The 22,571-nt window shown below is 39.1% G+C and overlaps 2 protein-coding genes across 7 annotated transcripts in view; one reads left to right on the top strand and one right to left on the bottom strand.

Annotated features, from left to right (window-relative positions):
- Positions 1–17,091, bottom strand: part of Myb (proto-oncogene like protein Myb) — a 76,225-nt gene extending 59,134 nt beyond the window's left edge. For 2 of the 5 annotated variants that reach the window (XM_022069283.2, XM_022069284.2), the window contains exon 1: positions 16,862–17,091. In XM_022069283.2, the coding sequence (XP_021924975.2) occupies positions 16,862–16,864 (3 nt within the window). In that variant the 5' untranslated portion in view covers positions 16,865–17,091. Of the gene's footprint in view, positions 1–5,190; positions 5,367–16,861 lie in introns of those variants that run through there. The other 3 variants (XM_022069282.2, XM_022069285.2, XM_087343556.1) reach the window with 2 other exon arrangements.
- A 104-nt stretch (positions 17,092–17,195) lies between these two features.
- On the top strand, positions 17,196–22,342 carry Mat1 (CDK-activating kinase assembly factor). Of its 2 annotated transcripts, none has more exons than XM_022069318.2 (3): positions 17,196–17,283; positions 17,512–17,636; positions 20,427–22,342. In XM_022069318.2, the coding sequence occupies exons 2-3, from the start codon at positions 17,513–17,515 to the stop codon at positions 21,257–21,259; spliced, it is 957 nt and encodes a 318-aa protein (XP_021925010.1). In that variant the 5' UTR covers positions 17,196–17,283; position 17,512; the 3' UTR covers positions 21,260–22,342. The 2 variants fall into 2 exon arrangements, with proteins under 2 accessions (XP_021925010.1, XP_021925009.1); XM_022069317.2 differs by having other exon boundaries at positions 17,220–17,436.
- The last annotated feature ends 229 nt before the right edge of the window (positions 22,343–22,571 follow it).

Genomic DNA, 22,571 nt, shown 5'->3' with positions numbered 1-22,571 from the left:
CAGCATACAGCTAACTCCCTAATCAAGTAGGTATGTTAAATATGCCTCAGACAGCGGAAAACAGTCCAACACAATATTCGCATAATGAATCAACATAATCACAAACCTTCAACGAATCACAACGCCTATAGTAAACAGCATTCCCTCGACAATAGCCGTTTTCATCGTTTCTCAGTTTTACCAATCGCAGTATTTGGTTTTACGTATCCGCTGTTTTTAAAATATGCACGCAATAAAGCAATCTGTAACTTCTACACCAAGAAATCAATAGCTGGGGTAAAATCTGGAAGGAGGCGGTTAATGATGGGCCTTGGCTCACCAGTTCCTGCTGAGGTTCAGGTATCGTTGATGTGAGAGGTAGTGAGTGACCATTAGCCCAGTGATACTGAACGCTCGGTTATATACGGATGAGTGAATGAGGATAACCTTAACGATACGAAGTCCTCCAGCGACAAAAAGAATAAGAGCGAGGATGTGGTGGAGAACCCACGACGACCGTCGACAAATTTAGCAAGAAAATGCTGACTGCACCAAGTCTTGCCAATAACATCATGGAAATATAAGAGAGGTTTGGTGGAATTAATTAGAGCTTACAAGGGGGTGTAGAGGATTATACGAAAATAAATGAGGCAGCAATCCATCCTAAGTTACTTCAAGAGAGAATCCTCCAGCGATACTGCAGGCACTTCCATCATCAATTCCTCCACTATAAATTGTCTCACTGTGTAACCGCATATTGCTGAGCATGCACAGAAGGAGACGAACACAACCACAGTTATCGCCACCAGTGATGGTCATAGTAATGGCTTAAAGATAAGTGATATATGAGTAGGATTTGAGGTTTTCGCAGCGGTGAGTCTGAAGATTGCTGTCCTCTGGGTTATTGCGTGGTGTAGTGTTAGATTGTTATTCTTTAGCTGTTTTAATTACTACGTTATCTGAAATGTGATCACGTATTTCCAATAGAGTATCGTCTAGTTGTATGTGCACAGTCAAGCACCAGGAAGCTTACGAAGATGACTGTCTTCTGGGATAAAGCGCAGTGTACAAACTTATAAATTTACGGACGTTTCATAGGTGATTACCGCCTCCAACATCAGGGCAATGAGTACGTTGCGAGCGAAAAATTGTGTAGACACACAGGAGTTGGCCGACCTGCAGCCATGGTTACAAACTTAATTTTACAAACCAAGGAACCTGCGAATTTCCCATCCAATCATATCCTCGCACAGAAACGCATGCAAGATTTCATGCAAAGTACCCCTGATTGCTGTCAGATTTTAACAAAAATTGGAAAGTGTAGACAAGATTTTAGTGAAGTTCCCCAATATCAGATTTCATTAAAATTCTTTCAGCATTTAGACAGTTGTTTGATGTCGTTGTTTTACATTCTACAAGAAACAAACCTCAATAAAAGCGGGAATTTAGATGCGTCCGCGACCCTGCCAAGTACCTCTTAAAATAGTTCCGTCCGTTCGTAAGACAAATCTATATTTGCCTTTCTGTCTTAACCGGTTCCGGCCTCAATTCCACAATAGAACCTTCAACGACCACCAATCGTTTAATTAAATAGAACAGTTTATTGTTTCGTGTAAAGGCTATTAACTGAGGACGCAGAAAAGGGCAAAACGGTTTTCTACACCTCATTATACGAGAGATGTTAAAAACTTCAAACCTTTCGAACAAATGTGGCGGTGAGAAATGTGTTCCATTAACCGGTCTTTTAGCTGCTGTAGCTAATCAAAATAACTGGCCGAATGAGTGTGTATTTTATCATAAAAGAAAGGAAATGGAAATTTTGACTACACTAAGGAAGTCTTTGAATCATATTCAGCATTAAACACGTCACATGTTTTCAGTTAAAATCCCCAACTTTGTATTTTAACTGGTAAGCCGCGACAATTTGAATTCAATTTTTTTACTCGTTCAAGAATTCGCAAAATCAATATTCGCGGCGCGCTCCGAGCAATATACGAGGGTTGCTTCAAAAGTCATGAAAACTAATTTGGGGGGGGGGGGGCAAACACGTTATATTGAAGGAAGTTCAAAATATACATATGAAAGGGCACGATATACTCCTCCGATTGCCGTAGTCAGATCAGGTAGGTGTGAATGGGTGTAGGTATAGTAGGCAAGAAAAACGGCACATTACGGAATGGCCTTTTTTTCATTCTTGAATCTTCGAAAAATTGAATTGATTAAAAAAATTCGATGCGAGTTATATCAGAATTCTTACATGAAGACGTTGTGACGTTTGGCTTTACAAATAGAAGCGGTAAGAAAATGTCTAAAAGAAACTCACTCTACAAAACAAACATGTTAGAATTTACTTACAGTATTGTTATTACTACTGGACTGAAAACTGTTATAGCGTTCATGCTTTTTAAGCAACAATGTAATTTTGCCAGTGTGCATGCAGAGGGTGTATTCGGTATCACTATGGTAGGTCTGAAGTAGGAATGAATGCCATGTTTCATATATCTACTAGCTCTTCTGGTGGGAGAAACTTCTAGGACAAAGGACACTTTTTATGTGTTGAAATGGATTCTAGGCAGAGTGGCTGTGGTGATATATATTCATAGAATGATTGTTTACATAAACTTTGTTCTTCAGCATGCCCCATAGGTAAAAATCGCATGGGTTTAAGTCTGGGAAACGCGGAGGCCACTGATCGATAACTTGTTCACCAAACACTTCTCTTAATGCTAACATCGACCGATCAGCTGTGTGAGCTGTAGCATTGTCTTGCATGAAGAAACGTAAGTCTTTTCTTCATCGGTCATTTCTTGGAAAAAGGGTCTAAGTATAAAATTTACATAACGTTTACAATTTATCCGCACACTGCAGAAGCACTTAAAGAAAATATTCCACAATTGATTTCGGCAATTTCCCAAGAAGAGCTTCGTCGAGTATTTCGAAACATGTTAACGAGATGTGAAGCTTGCTTGCAAGGACAAGGAAGTCACTTAGAACATCTTTTGTGATTTAAGGTAAGAACAATTAATGTAATAACATGTATTAGTGACGAGAAATATTCGTAGTAAGCTGTTACTAGCGGCACTGAAACTGATTCGCCGGTCACCCACCGGAAGAACGCGCACAAATCCCGCCCACATCAACAGAGCACCGGCCGACCACGCAATGCAAGCACGACCGCAGCCTCATAAATTGTAGACCCAGTACCTGATCTGACTACGCCAATCGGAGTATATCGTGCCCTTTCATATGTATATTTTGAACTTTCTTTAATATAACGTGTTTGCCCCCAAAAAATTAGTTGCCATGACTTTTGAAGTAACCCTTGTATCATGACGAATTTTCTCCAAACAGTTCCCTCGGTAATATTCTAGATTATGGCGCAGTGTAGACTCGTCAGTAGATGCAAACGCATCGAAGAAACATACAGTCTCCACCTTCAGGGCCGAAGTGGCACCAAACTCCATAACATCATCACCCTCACCGCCGTAAGAACTTTAAATCTTGGCGTACGTGTTTGTTGCAATTACAAAAGTTCGTCTGTACTATAGTCAAAAATGCACGAGAAAGAAAAATCGACAGAGGGTCGTATCGAGACATCTTCGCAAGCTGGATTGGCTGATACTTGTCTTGGACCGTATTCACTCATCCTCGCTCTAACAATAGCTTTTGTGGAAATTCCCTATATTTGGAGTTTCGTATTAACATGTGTCCGGTTACCTCCGGTCTGAACGCTGTAACCAAGACCTAACCGCATAGCCACGGAGCCAAACCCGAAAGTTAGGCGATTCACTTTCCGCCCAGGTAGAAGAGGCACAATAGAATAATATGACGTCTAGCGGCTAATAGAGCAGACATGGTGGCAAGGCAAAATGCTGTTTCCATGTGTGGTCTGAACCTAAGCTAGGACAGTCAAACCTTAAAAAGCCTCCACCCACGAGTACATTGCATCAAACGAGCTCTGCATATTTTGGCCGGCCCGATGACCAACGCTGCGACCGGTGTCCTCAGGGAAATATCAGAAACGCACACAAATATCTGGTAAACCTCACCGGGGGAAAAAATTCCGAAGTTGATTAAGACATTTAACGACGCTGTTTCAACTATACAGGTTACATAACGGCGAATGATATGGGGAGTTCGTGAATGATTAACAAGTAAAGATTTGGAAAGATGTCGAGACCTAGATAAAAGAGTTATCATCATATCCACGTGGAGAGAGAAAAACCACGGTCTCTGATGGGAACCTCTAGAACACAAATCGTGGCCGCTACACCAATGTGTTCAGGGGATAAAACGGATCTTTTAAATAGGTTGTGAAGTGTGAACTGAACTGAACAAAGGCGGGCTATTATGACAAACCTTCGGGTTCAATAACATCTCATGAAGAGTCAGCTAAAAAAATATCGACTGCCCAAACAAGATCAGATACCAAGCAGTCAACCAGTTAGAGCTGTTTCGAATAAACGGTGTCATCTGAGAAAGACGAGTGACACAATGAGGCTCGCTATATTATGCAAGAAATACATTTTGGAAATGCCTGTTATTACGCAGTTAAAAAACTGTACATAAATGAAGATACACATATGCAACAAAAAGAGCTACAATATTTTGCTGAGTGTTTTGTAAGCGTGGTCTCTACTTCGAGGAAAGAACACAAGTGTCTGAAAATAAAAGTGCTATAAAAATCGGACGTAATAAGAACGAAGCAGTCATTTAAGGCACAGTAACAAAGTTCATTATTTATGCAGGCCACCTGGCATTAAGGCAGCGAAACGAAGGAAACTAGGATCGGCCAGACATACAACTACGGTAGGAACGCAAGGATCTCATTATCATTGTAGGGAAACCCTTTTTAAAAAGGCAAGTTAGAAGATCGAAAGGAGATGGGAGGGTAACGTTGAGATAGATCTCAGGGGAGTATGAGGACAGGAAAATGGATGGAACTGGTCCATGATCGTATCCGAGGGTAGGCTGTGTTTGGGCCTTCGGGTTATAAGTCAATTTCACTTAATAATGCCAGAAAATAATCACGTTGATGTTACATAAAATGGTAACATCCCTAATAAATCAGCAGTTACAAACAGCCATTACAAACACCTAACTGAATAAAAGGACCTCGTATCTGGGTTGTTTAGCTTGTAAGCCTCAGCTGCAGCTGCAGACACTGTAACATTACGACCAATTAACTTTTAATTACAATATTATACTCACGCTTCAGTGTGTTCTGTATGCACAGATGAATAGTAGATTCCACAGCCTGCCAAGTCTGCTGTGTCAACAGTTTCCATGGTGATGCGCACACACCACCACCACAACACTACACTAATACCAGATATGCAATCGGAATATCAACAAGCAGCCAGCCAGCCCCTCCGCAATGCCTGTTCACAAACTACTGAGTGCTAGTGAGAAAGGGATGGCTAGATCGGAAGGGCTACGTACTGTCACAGGAACTAGGAAAAGTGGGGGTACAGAATACAATATAATGAAATGGTTGGGGAGAGCAGCCAGGTGTGTCTGCTGATACAGGCCTACGTAGGGCTAACCTCCGTACAAGAGGGGAAGGAAAGTACCCACGCTGCAAGCTGTGTGCTCACAGGCACTTTCGTGTTGCATGTCAATATCAAAATGCAACAACAATAGTTTACTATATAATTTCATCTCTCAAACTTAGCAAGCAATATTCTACGCACCACTGTTAATGTAATGTAATTACCTCGTATATTAACAGGGAAAAGCACGAATTCTAAATGTGTATATTTTATGCCACAACAATGAGTTTAAAATAATTATGTGGCACTGCTCATGTCCAGTGCTGTTGCTGTGTCCAAGGCGTGCCCTTAACATAACTAAAACAGGTCCTCCATCATCGTTCAACCTTAATTTTAAATTCAGCATTTCACTGCAGGTTTATTTGAACCAACCTACCAACCTATCTCTCGAATTTGCATCTGACCAGACACTGCTCCAATTCCATGTGATCTACGACAGACTTCGAGTACTAACATTAAGAACAATGCTGAGAAGCTGTTCTGCAACGGGGAGTACATGTTTTGCAAATGCGTTCTCTGTCACCATTTATATCTCTTGGACAATGTCCAGACCATAAAACGGCAATCGTACCACAGATATGACACTGATTTCTTTTTATTCTGCTAACTAATAAAATTAAATATGTGCTTCGAGTAAAGCAGGGATAATAACTGACCGCCTGACACGACAATTAAAGTCGCCCATCAACATCTGGGGTAGACCCCAAATACTAATCGTAGCGTTTCAGAGGGGAAAAATGAGGATGGACAGACACCACACTCTCGTTTTACATTCATTTGGTGAACGGCGGGATTTCAGGTTCTCACGGCAGCGAAGATGACCGCCGCCTTAGGGCGGTATCGCACTAGGATGCCAACGGGAGGCCATGGCGCAGCTGCCAGCATCTCGGCCAAACTCAATGCATTAATTTAGTAGTCGTATATCGCACCTGGCATCCGTCTGGCAGCGCTTCCAACTTGGCATCGCTGCCAACCAAGATGCCAAGTTCAAATGCTACTGGCATCGCTGCCACGGCCAAGGCCAAATCAACATCACATGACAGTCTGGCCAGTCCATTGACGTCGGTGCGTGAATGTGCTCGTGTGTATTTCTGTTTCTTCCAAATGTGGATAATTTCGACACCGAAAGATTGATAATTGAAATTCAGTCCCGACCATCACTATGGGATTCATCTGCTATTGAATACGCAACCCGGGACTTGAAAAAAAAGAAACTGGATAGAACTTGTGGAAATATTTGGAGGAGATTTATTTATAGTAGAAAAGAAAGAATTAGCTAAGAAGTGTTTCTATGGCTTTATTTGTGGGGCCGCTTTCCAATATGGCAACTTGATTTATAAGTTTTTTTGTTTAGCAATCTATATATCTATCTATATATCACAAATAATGTGAATTAAGAAGAAACCTGCTTTTATAATGTTTTATTAAATAAAGTTTGTTCATGTAATATTACATGTGATTTGCAAGAACTGAAATATTTCAAATTCAATAATGGTATGGACGTGCAAAGTGTGCGTATGGAGAATTTTTTTTACTTATTTCTTTGTTACAGAATTGAAATTCACTCCAGGTATGTAGTTTTGATAAAGGTAAATCTCATTTTCTCAAAAGTGATAAAAGTGGACATTTCCCCTTGCTAATAGCCCTTCATTTCGTGGTCTCATAACGTTGATCCATCTGTTCGCTTGACTGGCGTCGAAAGCTGGCAGCTTGTCTGGCGTCTTTTTCTGGCAGCTGGACGCCATGGCATCGCTGTTGGTGTCGCTGCCATGGCATCCTAGTGCGATACCGGGCTTAGATCTTACGCCGTGCGCCGCCTCGTAGAAAGAAACCGATCTTTCTCAAGTGCTTGCTGTCTCATCAAGGCAATCGTCCTGCGGGGAGCAACATCCAGAAGATACGCGTTGTGCAACGAAAGAACTTCGTGCAATACAGACATAAGGCGCAGAAATTGTCACCACAGCTTCTTGATTATTAAAACATGTAAATGCCACCAACTACGATACAATGGCTGCGGAGCATAGAACACTCGTAAAATAAGTTCTAGGATAATTTACGCCTACGTCCATTCAGTTACTGAAATCCAGTTTCAATCACCGTTCCTCCTGCACTTGATCCTGAATTATAATCATAATAAAATCACCATTTACAAAAATTATCCCGAATTCTAATCCAATTTCAATAACCACTTATCTTCCACCTGCTTCTTGAAGAATCTGGGGCAATAAAAACAAGAACTGTTTGTTTTGGTGAAATTTAGTCACGAGACGAACTGATAATGAAGAAACATGCAAATTTTTCGTGGTTTCTCTTTCTACGCAAATTCCAAGGTAGCATCTTTAAATGCTTAGCTAATCACCATTCATTATCACCTTCCCATTCCATTCACCGTTATATGGTTTCGAGGCGGTATGATGATAACTGGGTTGCAGCGCCGTGTAGTCTGGTAGAACTTTGCCGATCTTTAAGAGCGGTTCGTGTCTCTATAATAAGCCCTGTTATGGAAGCCGCAGAACCTCTAAAACGTTGGCAATTTTCTATCTGACTACATAGGGCTGAATCCCAGATGACAGCCATGTTGATTTTATATTATCTGTACATTTTATTATCTTTTAGTTTCACATTACATTTATAAAAAAGCTGGGTAAGTATGTAACCTTGGAACAGAAGCAACAGTTAACATTTTCGATGAGGTCAGGATTCTGATAAAACGACAGCCTAAAAACAGTGATACGAAATACCAAAGGTCTTTCCTAAGATTCCTCCTATAAAGCAGGATGTCAGAGCAGCATAAGAGAACTGGAATGACGACTTATGTACCTTGGTTTTACAAACAAGTCATTTTTCCAAAGTTAAATTAGTACTAACAACACTAATATTTGCACCTGAAACACTGCCTTCTGATATAATCGTGTAGAGAGAGAGATAAGAGTATTAACATTCTGGGTGTGCGCTGTTAATACGTTTATTTTACCTGGCTCCAGAGTATGACAAATCACTGATGACAAGGACAATTTAAGGTGGTAATAAACACGGTTAATTGCATCAAAACGAAAGTCTCCAAACCAAATACTTCTGAATGTATACAGTATGCCCCACGAAACGTCTGGCAAACTTAGTGTGGTTACTTGTTAGGTTCTTTTAAGCGAAAAATGAATTAACCTTCGTCCAAGCCTCAACCGTTGCGTACTTATGATGGGTAGAAAGGGAGAAACTGAAAGAAAGGCTCAGACTAAATGAAATAATTTTATGTAAAATTTGAGGTTTTCGCGGCGGTGAGTCTGAAGATTGCAGTCTTGTGGGTAGTTGCGCCGTGTAGTCTGGTAGAAGTTTACCGATGTTTCAGGAGTCCTTGCTGCCTTGGTCGTCAGGGCGATGATGGAGGCAGTAAGGACCTCCGAAACGTCGGCAAACTTCTACCAGACTACACGGCACAACAACCCTCAAGACAGTCTTTTTCGAAACTATTTTAACTTAAAAAATTAATCAGGTACATAAGAATGATACTCGACTCATGTTTAATATCCGTGTGCAGATGCCGCTTACCGACCAAAAAAAAAACATCCTGCATTGGTCACGCACTTCGTCGTAGCCCGTTTTGAAACAGTGCACATCGCTTTCCGTAAGCTTTCAAAATTGTTCCGTACTCAAAATAAGCCAATGAATAACCACCCGAAGTTTGGCAGATCTTTCTTGGAGCAACGTATAACGCAGTTAAGTTCGGTAAGATCGATGAATTATTTAATCACAGACATAACTGCCTTCCTTCAAGTACGAGAACAGAGATCACATAACATCAAACGAAATAGGAAAATTATCGCGAAAGATAAAAAGGTCGGTCAGCACAACCAGTAGCCCGAACGAGATTCGAAGATTCGAGATTCCCGAGTACAAACCCACAGCCGAAGCCCTACAAAAATTTGCTCCGCCCATGTGTTGTTACCACGTCCACATTTAGAAAGAACAAATGGTTCATGGGTTCGACTCCCCCATACACCTCACCATCATAGTCTTCAAGACTAAGGGCGTATTCAGTTAACAACGCGTCCTCAACCACATTCGTTATATAGCGGCACGCGAGTGGATGATTCCGAATGGTAAATTGGGAAGGGCGTGGAAGTCGTGGCCTATTCACAGTAGTATCCCTACAAATTCCTGAAGAGGACGAAGAAATCCTCCGGAACCCTATCATAGCAGCCGGTCTATAAGCCGCAAATACAACCCGGCGCATCATGAACATATTGCAGGATGGCCAACCATTTAATAGGAACGGCCAACAGAAATGAACTTAACTGAGTACAACCAAGTCAGTTCTTGGATGGACGCGCAAGGGTTCAGCCCTCCCCATAAAATATCACTCAACCGTCACACCATCGTCTCCAATATTAAAGATTGTGCTATCACAGCAACCATTACATTGAAATGATGCAAAGTTCAACAATACATAATGAAGACTAGTTATTATTAAAATAAAAACCTGGAATAATTAGAAATTTCTACATGTAATAATTAATCAATTTCAAAATGTTACAAAATTTAGGTTATATTTCGGAGCAATTGACAACATGACACTCCTGTAGAAACACAGAAATGTGTTTCTTGATATAATGAGACGAAGAACAAATTCTGGATATGCTTGTTATCATAAAGCCTGTTTCCCCAAGATACCAGATCCAAGGCATACCTATAACCAATAATTTTGCCAAATAACTGTTTGGCTGTAAAATATGACCTCTTATTTCAACGGAAAAATATAAACTCCACACGTTTAAACACTAAATGCCGAGGAAACTATTTTGCCATAAGAACGATTAAGGAATTAGGGCGTTTAGGATAACATATAAAGAGGAATTTCGTTACACACACACACACACACACACACGAAAGTCAACTCATATTGTTACTGTAGTGAAATCTAGGAGGCTACGACGATCTGAACATGTGGCTACTATGGCGGAGACTAGAAATGCATACAAAATTTTGACGAAGTCATGGAAAGATAATATTAAGATATATATTCGAGATGGAATATGCTGTGTGGATGAGAGAGGGATAGAACTAGCTCAGGAATTCGTCCAATGACAGGCTGTGATATCAGCAATGTTGAATCTTCGGGTTCTGTTACCACAGAGTAAATTTTAGTTCATAAAACGTGTGTCTTGTTAGATTTGTGGCATCAATTTTTTTCTATATTAAATAAACATTGTATCAAAATACGGAAGTTCACTTTTCCACTTTTTCAAGTGCCTAGTTTGCTGAGACCATGTTTTACACGACGTTACCGACCAGCCTATGCCGATTAATGCAAGGTGCACGCATGTATAATTTTTACCAGAGTTGTTAAACCCGAAGAAACATTGGCTGGCCCCTGTTCTCCACCGCCAACTTTGTTACCAGCAAGAGCAGGTGTACTTCAGGAAGAAGGCCATGCATGATGCCATGTCACTGTGCAGCTGCATGACTGCCATGAGTACACTCCCGACATTGCAGTACAAACTAGCGTGACCTATCGGACATCATTTGCAACCCTGGAAATTTATCCCATATTGCAGTACAATATAAGCCAACAAGGGATTAGTATTCTTGGCAACACTGGAGAAATGCTGTTCCTGAGAATTGTATTTAGCAACATATGGTCATTCTGCCGTCAGCTGGAAAGGGAAGAATATGAGCAAAATAAAGTTGTCAAACATTCAACTAAACCACACAGAACAGCAGCGGCTTCTACCACAGAATATTTTCCTTAAACCACACACGTCCTCGATTGTTCCAAATCTAGAAACAGAAGGGACTTAGAGAGCGGTCTTTTCAAAGAGACAGCACTGAAGGATAACATTAAGATATATATTGGGGGCACAAACTGCGAGTGAGACACGGAGGGAACTGGGTCAGTATTATGTCCGTTGGTGGACTTCGGTATTAGCTGTGGCACAGTGACTAACTACAACCTGTTTTAACATTCAAAACTCTGAATTTTATCTTCAGAAGTATTTATTAGTTTCATATAATTCCCAGAACAAACGGCGCCTATTTAGCTAAATAACATAAGCAAACTGATATTTATAATAGAGATGCATTGTGTTTTGAGGTAGAAGGAGAATTTCAAAACATTATTTTCATGAACTTAATGCTTCAAATGATTAAAGATGTGAATTCTCCTACCAGATAAGAGGTAGGTGGCAGTTTGTGGGTTTATATCTGGATTCTCAAGAAACAAGCGTATTTCTGTCACCTCATCTACAGACAGATTTTTGTCAAACTCAATGCGAATAGCATGCGACTGGAGACTTCACAATTGTTAAGTTTCTGTAATCAACAATACCAACAGGTATGAACAAATTAATTTAAATTTTAAGAACCACGCAGAATGTTTACGGGAAAAATCTTTCATGTATTATGTTAGCAATGAGGAAGTGCTGATCTGTGGTCCTACATGCTCACAAAGAATAGGAAGTCGCCTTCTATTGATTTTGGGTGGAGAAAACAGTCCTTTCTGTGAGTTTGGCAGAAAAACTTTTTTACTCCTGTCAGGAGATACAATCTTGGCTAGATCCTGTGTGAAACTATTTCACTTAATCCAAGATAATTTGCCTTGCTGCAAAATAACAACCCACTATAACAAGGAAACAGTACCCATGTTAAATGTTCCATGCAACATCACCTACAAATTTTATACATAACATACTTTGACTGTTCTGAATACTTAATGAAACAAATGCATTCAACTTCTTGAAAGTCTTAAAATGGAAGACTAAACTGCCTGTAATTCTTGGCTCTACTTTCTTATCCCAGCATCACAAATGTCAAATTTCAACAAAACTCACACAGACAGCAAGGCTCATAAGCATTTCAACATAAAATTAAGCATGTAGTTTATAATACATTATTCATTTACTTAATAAGTTTCCCATAAACAACACCATGTCCAACAAACACTGATATTTTGTGGACCAGTCTTCCCTTAGTTATACCCACTTGTATCTTATACATTTTGTTTTTACATTTTCATCATGAAACATTGTAACAATCTGCAAAAACATTATCTATCCCTCTACACAGAGATGTCCCCTACTTTCTCAAATTATACAGTTCATTATAAAATAGTAATAAATAGAAAACACTATTCACAACTAAGCTGAGCTACAGCTTAGTCAACATTGACCAATCTGTAAGATATTTCGATAAATCACTGAAGGTAAATGTGAAGTTGCCCCTGTTTATAAACAATAAAATATTAATGGGATGACAATCATATATACACAGCATGCTCACTTGAGCCATGTTCAGACATTCACAAATACAAATGTTGATCTAGACATACACTAATACTACATATGGAACAAGCCAATTTGCAATCAAAATCTTAGAATGTAAAATAATCTCATAAGCTGAACACTGCATCCTGTCAACAGGAATGGAAAAGTACACAGATAAAATATGTTTGCAATTTTGTATAACTCACTATTCCTGATGTTACTTCAAATCTAATGTTCCAAAGACAATCATACTGCAGAAATCACAATGTATATAGTAAAGAATTATTTTTCCTTGTATTTCCCTAAACAAATGCAAAATTGAACAAATTTTCAACTAAAAGTTGTGGATCTTAACACCTACATTTCATCTGCATAACATCTTTACACAATAAGATATTTTTCAAAAACATTTTTAAGCATAATTAAAGTATGAGTAATATTCACTCATTAGAGACCAAAATTAAGACTGTACAACAGTTTTCAGTGTATAAACCCATCCAGTACCAAATATGATCAAAATCCTTCAAGCAGATTCATTATCTGTCCATTTTATGCAAAATTAAAATTTTATAAAATGATGCAACTCTTATATGTTGGTGAAACTTAGCATAAGAACAAAGCTTGTCAAAGAATAGCGCACTTTTTTGGGGGGGCCTGGATGTTCATCACCATGTTCACAAAAGCCTGCCACCAGACTCTATCCTTAGCTAGCTGTATCAAGTTTGCTCCACTGATTAATATCTCCCTAAGCTCCATCTTAACAATATCCTCCCACCTATGCCTAGGTCTTCCAGGCAGTCACTTCCCTTCATACCTCCCAACCAATACCTTGTAAACACCCCTTCCCTGCCCCATGCGTGCTGCATGTCCCACCCATCCTCAATTTAATCACCCTCACAATATCAGGTGAGTAGTACAGGCAGTGAAGCTAATCATTATGAAATTTTCTCCATGATGCATCTTCCTCCCTTTTATGTCCAAATATCTTCAACACTCTGTTCTTAAATACCCTCAATCCATGTTCCTCCCTCAAAATGAGTGACCAAGTTTCACACCCATAGAGCACAAATGGAATTACACTATTGTATATTTTAATCTTTAGTTTCTTTGACATGAAATGGGAGGACAAAAAATTTGGGACTGGATGATAGCAAGCATTCCCTGAATTTAATCTGCTCTTGATTTCATCATGAATGTCATTATGACTTGAAGATGGCTGCCTTCTGGTTTGTTGCACCGTATAGTCTGGTAGAAGTTTACCTACATTTCAGAGGTCCTTGCTTCCTTCAGTGAGGACCTCTGAAATGTAGGTAAACTTCTACCAGACCACACACATTGCAATAACCCAAAAAACAGATACCTTCAGACTCACTGCCGTGAAAACCTCAAATTCTTCATTCTGACTTGTTGGTGTCCTCACCCCAAGTACTTGAATTTTGTTACATTTTTTAACAATTCATTAGCTGTCATTAAATTCTGGTTCTGTCATAAATTCTGATGCGAAGACGTGATCATATACTTTGTCTTTTCTGCATTTACTTCTAGACCAACATCCCTACTAGCCCTAATGATGGAGGCAGCAAGGACCTCTCAAACATCAGTAAAATCTTACCAGACTACACGGTGCAACAACCCAGAACACAGCCATCTTCAGACATACCACCATGAAAACCTAAAATCCTACATCCACTAGCCCTTAAGAATGTTTCTGTGTTTGCTTTTATAATATTTATAATATCGCCCAACAGATTAATATCATCAGCACAGACCAAAGCTGACGTGTCCCACTCAATTCCAAAATGCCTTAATTTTCTTGGATTTTCCTGATGACATATTCAAAGGTAAAACTGAAAAGTAATGGCAACAGAGCATCTCCCTGTTTCAGGCCATTCTGAATAGGAAGTGTATCAAAGGAATGTTTACCTACATAAATTTTACTAGAGGTTTCACTGAAAAATTTTAATTAACCTGACTAGCTTCTTAGGCACATCAAGTTCAAGCAAAACTCTGTAAAGAGCCTCTTTTAATGGAGTCATAGGCTGATGATGATAAGCGAGGTTCCTCGATAATTATTACAATCAGTCTTATTACCCTTCTTATGAATTGGTATAATAACAGACTCCTCCCACTGATGTAGCATTTCCTCCTCATTCCATATAGAGCAAATATGTTTGTGTATCTCTGAACGGAATGTTCTACCCCATACTTTGAGCAATTCAACCAGAATGTGATCAGTTCTAGGAGATTTATACTTTTTAAACTTCTCAATAGCAGTCTCCACTTCGATACGGCTAGGTTCTGGCACTAATGTCTCACCTGTAAGTATATCTATCTGCGTAATATCATTAGGCCCCGCGCCGTAGCCGCGTGGTCTGAGGCATCATGCTTCGGACCGGCGATACGGAATGCACGCTGGTTCGAGTCTCAGGGGAGAAAAAATCTTCTCACAAGCTTTCGACCAGTGTATGGGACCGGTGCCAACCCAGCATCGTGAGGAAATTGGGGAGCTACAATGAGTAGCGTAATCCGGTCAAGAAAGCTAGCAATGGCTGGGGTTCGTCGTGCTGACCACATGTCACCCTATATCTGGTTGGATGATCGTTCACCTCTGCATAGGCATGTGAACGTGAGGCCAGCAGTCAAGTTAGCCGGCTTTGGCTCTCTGGAGCTGTTATGCCACAGATTTAATTTTTTTTAATCATTAGGCCCATGAGCATTTAACACCTGGTTAAAGAAATTTTTCCACCTATTCAAAACCCTGTGGGGATCTGCGGGCAGATAACCATTCTCATCTTTGATAATATTAACTCTAGTTTGCTAACATTTCTTAAATTTGTGTATGCCATAAATTAATTTCTACTATGATAGGCATGTCAGAGGCAGTAAGGACTATACTGGGGCAAGTAGGACAGCTGCTCCTAAAGCAGATGAAATGAATGTGAATCAGATAATGTCAAGAAATATTAAACTAGAAAAAATCAGTGAATAATGTCAGTGCAAAACAGAGGAAAGCATTCTTGGGTAGAAATACAAACGTCATAAACGTTACCCTCACATTTGTCTATTGGTTTTAAAAGTGGTTCAATCTACTTCTGGTCAAAACAGCAGAGTAGGAAATGTTTGTACACGGTTACTGGAAAAAACATAGCTGCTGTTACATCATTCTGCCACTGCATGCTGTCCAGAATGGAATGAACAAAAAATAATTTCTTGTTAACTATGAGATGAGCCCTTCTTCAAAGGTGTAAACTGACATCCAAACTCAACCCATTCCAAGAACTGGCACATAAAATTTATTTGCTTGCAGTGTATACAAAGAGTACTTGTATGTCAACGAAGAAGGAATGGGCATTTCACTTGAGACATTTTTAAACAATAAGTGCCTGGAAAAATTAATGAAATATTCTTTCCTCTAAATTCAGCCACCAGTGAAACTTGTGAAGTAATAATTGTGATTTCATATTACACTTCAAATAAATTACACTTTTTCATATAACTTCAGTTTCACACTGTTGATATGTTTTCATATTTAGCAAACACAAAAGAAAATCACAAAATGTGATAGTATATTATTGCATATCACAAATCTACCAATTGTTTTCTCATTCTGATAAAAGTTCAAAGTAACCATGTCATCAGTATGGCATCACAAAGACGAGTACAAAACAAAAAGCTCAATAAAAAGTTTAAAATCCTTAAAAGTCTGCAGGAAAATACAAAATTTGGTTAAAAAGACACAGTATTTGTAAATCTAAGGTGTCCCTTAAAATTTTGAAAGTACTGTACTGTCACTGAGGAATCTCGGTCTGACGAAAAGGTCACATTCAAAGCACAATTGTCACAATTATTTTCACACCTTCACAACGTATCAAAATAACTTACGTAAGACACCTCGCGACTGTCACCACGTAACATCAGCAAAAAAAACCCTTTTAAACAAACCAGAACGTCCTTACCCCAAATACGTTATCAAAAACAAACGTATTAAAATAAATCTGTAGTTCACAAACAAACACAATACAAAAGACTGGAGTATCACACATAATGTCAACATCAACAAACATGATTACTTACCATAAATTCTTCGCCGACATCTTACTCAAACGAATACCATTTTCAGAACCTACGGGATCGAGCTAACTGTTGAACCACAAGTTGAACTTGACATATAAAGCATGAAACAACCATATAAAAAGGCAGCAACCAGCATACTCCCTGCCGGCAGCCTCCAAGATGGCGATTATTTTGGCGCCGTTAATGACAGTAGGAAGATCTCAGTACACTATGTACCACACACAATACCAACATACAGATTGATCACTATTATGTATGTGAAGCTTGGTCACTATTAGTTGAAGGTTGGCAATAAACAAGAGCTATGACGTCACGTATATATTGTCCTGCCATCTATCCGCATCTGCTGTAAAACTACTATCAGATGGATCTGGCGGCTAGTCGGTAAAAACGTGTTATTCACTCACCGAGATTTGTGTGCGGTGTGTATACTGTACAAAATGTTAGGTTATCTTTTTCGTTTTAGTGCGTGTATTTATTATATTAAATAAAGTAGGGTTGTTTCATAAAGTACGTCTTCTGTGTTAATTTTTCTTAAACACAGCAGCAAAGAGCGGTATTTTCCAAAGTAACAAGTAAGCATTCTTGTTGAAAGTTATGATAATGATTGTTCTCTGATTTTGGTTGTTGATATTTATTTCTTGTTGCAGGATGGATGAACAGGTGTGTCCTCGATGTAAAACTACGAAATATAGAAACCCATCATTGAAACTTATGGTGAACATTTGTGGCCATGCACTGTGTGAAAGTTGTGTGGATCTACTATTCCTTAAAGGTTTGTGCAGGGTTTTGGGGTCTGTTATAAGCAATATGGTAAGAGTGTAGAAACTGTTATTCACAGGTAGCAATATAACGCTTAATGATGCTCTATTTTAACACTGCTTCTCCACAGTATACAAAAATGTAATAACCTGATTACTTTATAGTCTGTGTTATACCGAATGTAATTGACCATATAATGGGACAGGAGACTTCACAGAGTTAGGCTTATATAGTAATTTGGAACAATTTATAACCATTTATAAATTCAGATGCTGTTTACAGTTACTAATTCAAACAAAATTATTTGGAATAATAACATTTCTGAAATCAGACTTCATTTACAGTTACAAACTGTAATGTAAGTAGGAAGATGGCTGTCTTCTGGGTTGTTGCACTGTGCAGTCTGGTAGAAGTTTACCGATGTTTCAGAGGTCCTTGGTGCCTCCATCATGATGGAGACAGCAAGGACCTCTAAAACATGGGTAAACTTCTACCAGACTACATGGCTTCTTCTTCTTCCCCCCCCCCCCCCCAAAGCTAATTAGGAATGGAGAAATATATTTTATGTGTGTGTACTTTTTGTATTATTCCTTTCCATTTCCTGTCTGAAGTATAAAAATTTGATTGTAAACTCAAGTTGTCAAAGAATAGGCCACTTTCTTTATGGAACCTGAAGGTTCATCGTGTTCAGGAAAGACCACCATCAGACTCTATCCTGAGCTACATGCATCCAGTTTGCTCCATTGATTCCTATCTTAATGTTATTCTCCCACCTATACCTAGGTCTTCCCAGTAGTCTCCTCCCTTCAGGCCTCCCAACCAATACCTTGTAAATACCCCTCCCCTGCCACATGTCTTGCCCACCTCATCCTTCTCAATTTAATCACTCTAACAAAATTAGGTGAGTACAGGCTGTGAAGCTCATCATTATGAAATTTTCTCCATGACCTGTCTTCCTCCCTTCTATCCTCCTCAACACTCTGTTCTCAAAGACCCTCAAAGTGAGAGACCAAGTTTCACACCCATATAGCAGAACTGGCAAAATTATCCCTACTAGCCCTTAAGAGTGTTAATGTCTTCACTTTTATAGTATTTATATTATCACCCAACAGATTAATATCATCAACATAGACCAAAAGCTGACGTATCCCACTCAATTCCAAAATGCCTTGATTTTCTTGGATTTTCCTGATGGCATATTCTAAGGCAAAATTGAAAAGTAGTGGCAACAGAGCATCTCCCTATTTATGAATTGGTACAATAATAAATTCCTTCCATTGCTGTGTCATTTCCTCCATATTCCATACAGAGCAAAGAAATTTATGAATCTCAAAATGCAATACTTTTTCAACTTCTTAATAGCACTCTCCACTTCGATAAGACTAGGTTCTGGCACTAATGGCTCAGTCGTATGTGTAGATATCTGTAATATCATTAACCCCATGGACATTTAACACTTGGTTAAAAAAAAAAATTCCACCTATTCAGAACCCTTTGGGGATCTAATGCAGACCATTAATGTATGTATTTCTCTTACACAGCTTCTAGACATGGAGGATAGCTGCAAATATGTCACAGCTGATTGTAGGTGTTTCTCCAACTTGGAAATTGGTCAGGGGACTGACAACACCTCACTATAGTATAACTAGAATGTTATGAACTGTCAAATGGTTTCAGACTGGGTGAGATTTCAGGTTCTAACAGTGACTAGTGTGAAGATGGTTGTCTCCTGCGATGTAGCATTATGTACTCTGGTAGAATTTTCCTGATGATGGAAGCAGTGAGCTCTTCTTAAATGTCAGACATTATCTACCAGACTACACAGCAGATCACCCCAAAAGCTAGCCACCTTTGGTCTCAGACTTGATGGATTTTTTGGTAGACTGATGAACATGACAATGAATCTTCAGGTTCCGTTAAATTTGGGGAATTTCTTGTCACTGACATGACTCTCAGCATCTCAAGAAGGTCTGTGCTCTTTGCTCTGTGAAGTTACTTTATTAAGTATACTTACTTAAGATACTTAGGCGACCCGTTCTTCAGTGCCTTGAGCATCTGCGGGTCCCAACTTTCGTTGGCTTTGATCTATTAGACAGTTGGTAGGACTCCTTGGACGAGTGATCAGCCCATCACAAGGCCTCTACCTGTACACAGGACAGCGCAACATAGAAAAACACGGACAAACATCCCTGCCTTGAGTGGGATTCAAACCCACGGTCCCAGTGACCAAGCAGCACAAGGCCCACGCCTCAGACCACGCGGCCACTGTGACGGCATTAAGTATACATCACATGGGAAAATTTTTTTAAAATAAAGCTAGGCAATGGTGTTGATGGTGTGCGCACACACACACACGTATGTTATGAGCTATTCTTGAAAAGTTTAATAAAATTCAAATCATGTAGGGTTGGGATTGTATTAAGCCAGTGTAGGCCAAAATAAAATCTGCCTGACAGTTTTTATTGCATTCTCTCATATATTGAATTTCACCAAAATCTGTTCAGTGGTTTTGAAAGTGAAACATTCCTACAGGCAGACACAACCTCTTAAATATATGTTTATTTCTTGCAGAGAACAAAGAATAGAAATTACTTTAACCATCTTAGATCTGAGATTTCTCTGGTAGTAAAGATGTGGCCTTCTGAGTTGTGACATCATGTAGGTGGATACCAGCTTTCATCCACGTACAACGCTGTACAGATCACAACCCGCTTGACTACATCAGCCATATTATTTATATTTAACAATTTAATTAATTGAGATCTTGAATAGTAATTATGCATTTTCCTTCCTCCCTGTGTAGGATCAGGATCATGCCCTGAATGCAATGTACCACTGCGGCGAAGCAATTTTCGAGTTCAACTCTTTGAGGACTCCATGGTTGAAAAGGAGGTTGACATACGAAAAAGGGTTCTAAGAGATTTTAACAAGAAAGAAGAGGATTTCAGTACATTGCGAGAGTATAATGACTATTTGGAAGAAGTAGAAACTATCATACTCAACTTAACTAATAATGTGGATGTCATTACAACCAATAAGAAGATAGAGCAGTACAAAAAAGAAAACAAAGACGTGATTTTAAAAAATAAATCTAAAATAGGAAGAGAAGAAATGGAATTGGAGGAACTCCTTGAAGAAGAAAAACAACAAGGAGAAGTAAGAAAGAAAGAATTAGTGAAACTTGAACAGGAAGAAAAGAAGAAGAAAATAAGAGAAAAAGAAGCCCTCATTGATGAGTTAATGTTTTCTAATGCAGATGCAAAAAATATTTTGGAAACATTTGCAAATAATGTACAAGCAGCAAAGGAAGAGGTGAAGCAGGTTCCTGTTGTTAAGGCAACTCATTTCTCTACAGGCATAAAGTTTGGTCACCAGAGACAACAGAGTTTCTTATCAGTACCCAAAATTGAGGAAGGACCTTTATACATGTATGAAGCTCCAAGACAACCAACAGATGGCCCTCTACCACCTACTTGGTCAGATCTGGAAGTGAAGGGCTATGTAAACCACGTGGAGCATGAAAAAGATGAGCACCGAGCCGGGGGATACAGAGCTAATATTTCTTGCCTTCGAGCCCTGCAAGAAGCTTTAGCAGGGCTGTATCATGTATCAGATCGAACAGACCTTGCTAGTTGATTGATTGTTGTTAGGTCACAGAACAGTATTATATGTGAGTTTGATTTCATTGTTTTGGTTCACATGTGTGATATACGAAAGACATGAATGGTACAGATAACAAATTTCTGCCATGTGCAGGAATGAAGATTCTCATGTATTTTTGTTCTTTCTAATGTAAATATTACACTTATGCTGACTGCATTTGTTGGCATAATAGAGAATTTTGCAATCTGGATGTACAGTAGTATACTCTATTTAAGTTGTACTTAAGTATGTGAGATTTGAGGTTCTTATGTCACTGAAGATGTTGGTGTTCTGATCGTCCACCTCTGTCACTTTCACACAACAGGTTGCCCGGCTGATTAGGATGGGTGTTAATTTATGTCTCAGAGTTAATTTGGTTAATTAATTGGATAGGTAGCTCAAGTGAGATGAATCTTATCCCAGGGATTATACACGAGGTGCTGTGAAGGAATGATGATGATGATCCTCTCACATAATTACAATTATGTACACTTCACTAGGTTGTGAAAGTTTATAATAATTGTTGGTCAACATGTTGCCACTAGAAGCACTATGTGATCTAATTGGCTGCTTTCAGTTAATTATATTCAAAATGTTGGGATAATTTAGAGTGTGCAGAGAATATTCACAATGCTTGTTAGTTCATGAATCTAAATCTAAATGGGCATCTTTGTTAACGTTGTAGATATAAATTTAAACACGGTTTAGGTTGAGAGCATCACCAGAACATGATTTCACTCACTAAAATATATAGCTGAAGTGTATTGAGACCACACTTCCACTTGTATATGAAGTGGCTTTAAAACTTCCATTGGCAGATTCATCATCAGAAGCCTATTGCAGTCATTGGTTGGTCATGATGAAATAAAACCCACTTTCCCTATCATAAAAATGGCACCTGCAAACAGTAAAAGATTGTGGTAATAACAGCATTTGTTTACTGAAATGTTTGTTATTTTGATCACACACGAAGGTGCTGTAAGTCAGAGAGTAGAAGCCTGATCTCTCAACAGCTCGTAAATGTTACACATGTGTAATGAATGTCTTATGTAGTATCAATTATAAACATTAAGAAAGGTGCTGTCCAATACAAAAACCTACCTTAATACCCTTCCTTAGCATATAAATTGGAAGAAACACCAAATATCCAGTTCATGACCATCTTTGGGTAGCCTGTCTGGAACTGAACTCAGAACTGGCAGGCACAGTGTTGGTCTTCTGGATAGTAATGCCATGTGACTTGTAGGTAGATACCAACATTTCAGAGGAACATGCTATCTCAGTTTTTAGGGCTTTACTACCCAGA

Source organism: Zootermopsis nevadensis, unplaced genomic scaffold (assembly GCF_977971745.1).
Source record: "Zootermopsis nevadensis isolate Lab colony 2312 unplaced genomic scaffold, Znev_1.0 Znev_ptg000006l, whole genome shotgun sequence".
Taxonomy (NCBI): Eukaryota; Metazoa; Arthropoda; class Insecta; order Blattodea; family Termopsidae; genus Zootermopsis; species Zootermopsis nevadensis.
The sequence above is the reverse complement of the archived record's forward strand: the minus strand, read 5'-3'. Positions and strand labels throughout refer to the sequence as shown.